The 4,407-nt window shown below is 44.6% G+C and overlaps 1 protein-coding gene across 1 annotated transcript; it reads left to right on the top strand.

Annotated features, from left to right (window-relative positions):
• Positions 1-262: 262 nt before the first annotated feature.
• Positions 263-3,410, top strand: LOC147615223 (large ribosomal subunit protein eL18y-like). Its single transcript, XM_086779266.1, has 5 exons — positions 263-430; positions 2,196-2,285; positions 2,514-2,642; positions 2,758-2,940; positions 3,056-3,410. Exons 1-5 carry the CDS (start codon positions 428-430, stop codon positions 3,212-3,214), a joined length of 564 nt encoding a protein of 187 aa, XP_086635392.1. The 5' UTR covers positions 263-427; the 3' UTR covers positions 3,215-3,410.
• The last annotated feature ends 997 nt before the right edge of the window (positions 3,411-4,407 follow it).

Below are 4,407 nucleotides of genomic sequence, written 5' to 3' on the forward strand. Positions count from 1 at the left end.
CAGCTCGAGATCCTTCTCCTCCTGTATTAACTCTGCTTAAGATGCCCACCACAATATAGGAAGATAAGAGCTTGAAAACGAAGTGCCATTACCTTTGACCATGGGGTAAGATGTATTTAATTATAATCTAGACTCAGCTCAATGACAGGAATGGGAGTTCTTGAGAATCCTTTGCATTTGTAGAGCCCCGCATCTTGCAAAAACATCTAGAAGCACAAGTCCATATCAACATAACACATGGTTTCTAACCCATGTTTATGCACCTAAGGTGGGAGGGCCGAGTGTGAACGGCCCTTTTCATATCACACTCGGCCCTCTTCATATCAAGCTCCCACATCTAAGATTTAGGGTCTCTTTGGCTCCTCTAAGGCAGGTAAGGTTTCTTCGACGGTCGCGGCAGATCCATCGTCCTCTTCAAGCTGCAGCCATGGTAAGTTTTTTTGCCCTTCACTGCTTGATATGCTGTAAACCCTAAACTTTCTGCTTCATCAGAAACACTAAATCTTCATACAGTTCGGCTTGGGCTTGTACACGCTATCAAGGCTTTCTAGAACCCTAAATCTGTGTTTAGCCTTCGCATAACTTGCGATTAGATGCGGCTCTCGTGTCCTCATGGAGTATGGGATCTCTTCATATCTTGGTCAGGAGCATTCCGTCCGGAATCTGACTTGGGGAACAGTCCTCTCTCTGCCTGTTGCCATCAAGCTTTGACTGAGGTCCTCCCACCATTGCCCTTGGAGTAGGGATAGGCCTTGGGGAGGGCTTTCCTTGGAGGACCCTCTCGGAAAAGGCCAGGCCCAGGCCTTTCCCAGTCACCGGGGGAGTCAAAGAGGGTTCAGCTGCTTCAGCAGGCTACATGCTCATAGCCACATCAGGATGTTGACGTCTGAGTTGCTGCAGGTATGACAGATCAGCGCTACTGGAAAGGATGTTGACCTCTGAGTTTCTGCAGGTACAACTGATCAGCAGGAGTTGGAAGTATTGCACCAGGTAAAATTTTGCTGGAGAAGTCGACTGTATTAGGAGGACTTTCTGCAAGTTTTGGGACGACAGCAGGAGTCAATATTTCGGGACACTTGGCAACAGCAGCTAAGAAAGGCCCTTCAGTTGAAAAATCTATACAAAAAGACGCTCCGTCACGGCAAGTGGGAGTCACACCAACTGGCCCTAACCCTGACCTGTTCAAAGACTTGCTCAAGTGAATGTGTTTCCGAAATTAATGCCAGGGGATTGATCGGTTGAGATCTTGATTCTGATGACCCATCCTTGACTGAATAAGATCATCATCACTGATGATCTTGATTCTGATGACCAGGTTCCTGAAATTAATGCCAGGGGATTGATCGGTTGAAATGTTGATTCTGATCATCATCACTGATGTCTGGGAATGGTCTTAGGTTGGCCGAGTTTTCTGCGAAGGGCTTAGCAGTTTGCCCTTCCCAATGTAACTGGCCTTGTCAGGGTGATTTCCTTAGTGACGGCTGGCTGCCCGGTTCATTGAACAGCTTTGCACGTCACCCTTCCTTCCCAGATAACCGAAGTCCCCAGGACTATTCTCTTATTCACCGCTGGTTTTGTCAGGAAAGGGCCTGGCTGGTCACAGGTCTCAAGATAACTGGCCTCTCTAGGTCCTTTCTTTCACTTATGGCTGGCTATGCTTATGGATCATATTTGTCGTGCTACAAGTTCTTGTTCTCACACGGGATCACTTCACTTGTCCATCAATCTTCTCAAGGGTCATTTCACTGTTCTATCTCTCCTCCTGGTTGTATTGGATTCACTTCCCTAATTCAACGATTCTCTCCTTGTTTCAGTGGGGCTCACTCTTCTGATCTCATTTTCGCTTCCTTTTCCATTGAGTTCATCATTTTAACAGTGTTCAATTCATTACTCTGTTGGCTTCCAACTGATTCAAGTGGGGTTAGATGTTTCTATCTACCAACTTTCTCTTCGTTTTTGTGGGGTTTCTTTCTCTATCAAAGGATACCAGTGGTTTTCACATGTGATTTTCTCCTGGTTTTAGTGGGGTTCATTTCACTATTTCCATTAGTAGATATTTTGTCCCAATCCATCGACTTTCTTCTGGTTTTAGTAGGGTTGTCACTGACTTCCTCCTGAGGGGTTTATGCCATCTATCCGTTGATTGGGTTTAAAGGGGTTCATTTCACTTATCTACTTACTTCTTTTAATCGCAGGGTATTGACCTGCCTGCTGGTGGGCGCAACAAGAAGACCAAGCGTACAGCCCCTAAGAGTGACAATGTCTACCTGAAGCTTGTTGTCAAGGTACACTTCTTTGCTCTTTGTTTTTTACTTGCAGCCATGGTATACACCTCTCGTGTCCGCTCTATCACTGTAATGGCTGATGTATCAAATTTTGGCACTCATCTGTTAATGGTGCAAACTAAAAGCTTTTAACTCAGAAATCAATGGATTTCTTTTATGAAAGAAAGGGTATTTTGTCCAGTGTCTTTAGCCCCAGTTCATTCATTTCCTTGTTCTCTCCTCTTTCAGCTTTACAGGTTTTTGGTTAGGAGGACTGGTAGCCCCTTCAATGCAGTTGTTCTCAAACGCCTGTTCATGAGTAGGACCAACAGGCCACCTATTTCTCTTTCACGCCTTGCACGCTTTATGAAGGACAAGGTAGGAATGCACATCGCAACCTTCTCTTGTGAATGCATGCATGATTTCTCGTTTCATGTATGTTTGGACTGTTAAGGTACTTTTAACTGATGAGGTGATGCCCAACTGATTGCAGGAGGACAAGATTGGTGTTGTAGTTGGAACCGTGACGGATGACGTCAGGCTATACGAGGTACCTGCTTTGAAAGTGGCTGCTTTACGGTTCACAGAGACTGCTCGTGCCCGAATCCTCAAAGCTGGGGGGGAATGCCTTACATTTGATCAACTTGCATTGAGAGCACCAACTGGCTCTAACACGGTAAGCTATTGTCAAATATGGTTGCAGACATGAGTTTTCATTTTAATACCATTTCTTAGTGGTAAGTTGTCTTTATGGCGTATTGTCTTTATTACTTATGCTTATTTACTTGCAGGTGCTTCTTAGAGGACCTAAGAATGCTCGGGAAGCTGTTAAGCACTTCGGTAGAGCTCCTGGTGTACCCCACAGCCACACCAAGCCATATGTTCGTTCAAAGGGTCGTAAGTTTGAAAGAGCCCGTGGTCGCCGCAATAGTAGAGGTTATAGAGTCTAAGCTAGTACCAGCTTCTGGGAGCTGTGTGTTGTACCTAGATTCAGAGGTCACAACATGGCCCCAAAGTTTTGAACAGACTGGATATTGCATTGCGTTTTGTATGTTGTGGATGCCTGATAAGGCATTTGCAATTTATGGGAGAGTGCCTTTTATCTGACTTCTTAAACAGTGCAAGAAAGTGCTTTGTTTCTGTGAATCCTGTGTCTGAGGGCTTCAGATACTTCTCCGTGTCTCATTGTTTCTTGGTGGTATCATCTCTTCTTCTTACATGGCTTAAGGGAACAAACTCGCCTGTCTGTGAAATGCAGAAGATTTGTATTGTGGGTGCTGATTTTATCTGTTAAAGCAGTTTGCAGGTTATTGATCTTGTGTGTTGGTTGTTACATCTGTTTAGTATTATTCTTTTTGGAGGAGAGGATTTCACAACAATCATTATGATTAGTGGCACCACTGAAAGCAGCAGTGCCATTTTTTGTCAGGCTGTCTCTGATGCAGGAATCTTTCTATTCCTAATGATGACAAAGGCCACATGTTATCAGTGTGGTCATGCGTGCAGTCATCTTTTGTTTGTCATTGTGTTCAATGAACATAGGGGTGGTCGCCTTATGATAGTCATTATTGGCACATCTGTGCTACTACGGTTGCCCTGCTGTGTTGCTGCTCCATTGATGGTCCATCCCTGTGAAACTATTGACTTCAAATTATGGGCCATTGTATGTCGTGTGTTTTCCTATTGTGTTGTTAAGTTGAAATTGAATTGCAATACGCTTGCCATTGCCCTACTGTGCCTTTCGTGTATAGTCTGATCACAGCCTACCCCTCACAAGTCTGGCTAGTTTTCAAGTAGGCTTTCAGTAGCAATAAAGTAAGCTGATTGTTTTAGCTGCTAGTTTAGGCTTAGATCTAGGGCATTGACAGGCAAAGAAGAAGTCCACATGGTCAAAGGACTGGTCAGCCAGGTCAAATGACAACATACAGGGGACGTCGGCAGCATTATAAGAAGATTTGGCTTGTCCGCTGCTGTGGCCAACAGTAGATGGGTGTAGTACCACAGTTCAGTGAGCCTATATATTTAAGGCTTAGTGTACAATGAGCCTATATTTAAGGCTTAGTGTAGTCATAATTTATCTGATCTCCATGTGCGGCAGGTCAATGGTCAGTCCATAGTCAGCCCATTTTGGAAAGGCAAAGGC

This window comes from Cibotium barometz, chromosome 40 (genome assembly GCF_041138505.1).
Source record: "Cibotium barometz isolate CiBa-2024 chromosome 40, ASM4113850v1, whole genome shotgun sequence".
In the NCBI taxonomy this organism is placed as follows: Eukaryota; Viridiplantae; Streptophyta; class Polypodiopsida; order Cyatheales; family Cibotiaceae; genus Cibotium; species Cibotium barometz.

Coding starts and splice junctions, on each gene's coding strand:
- LOC147615223 (XM_086779266.1), top strand. Junction 2,643..2,757: donor CACGCTTTATGAAGGACAAG/GTAGGAATGCAC, acceptor AACTGATTGCAG/GAGGACAAGATTGGTGTTGT. Junction 2,941..3,055: donor CACCAACTGGCTCTAACACG/GTAAGCTATTGT, acceptor ATTTACTTGCAG/GTGCTTCTTAGAGGACCTAA.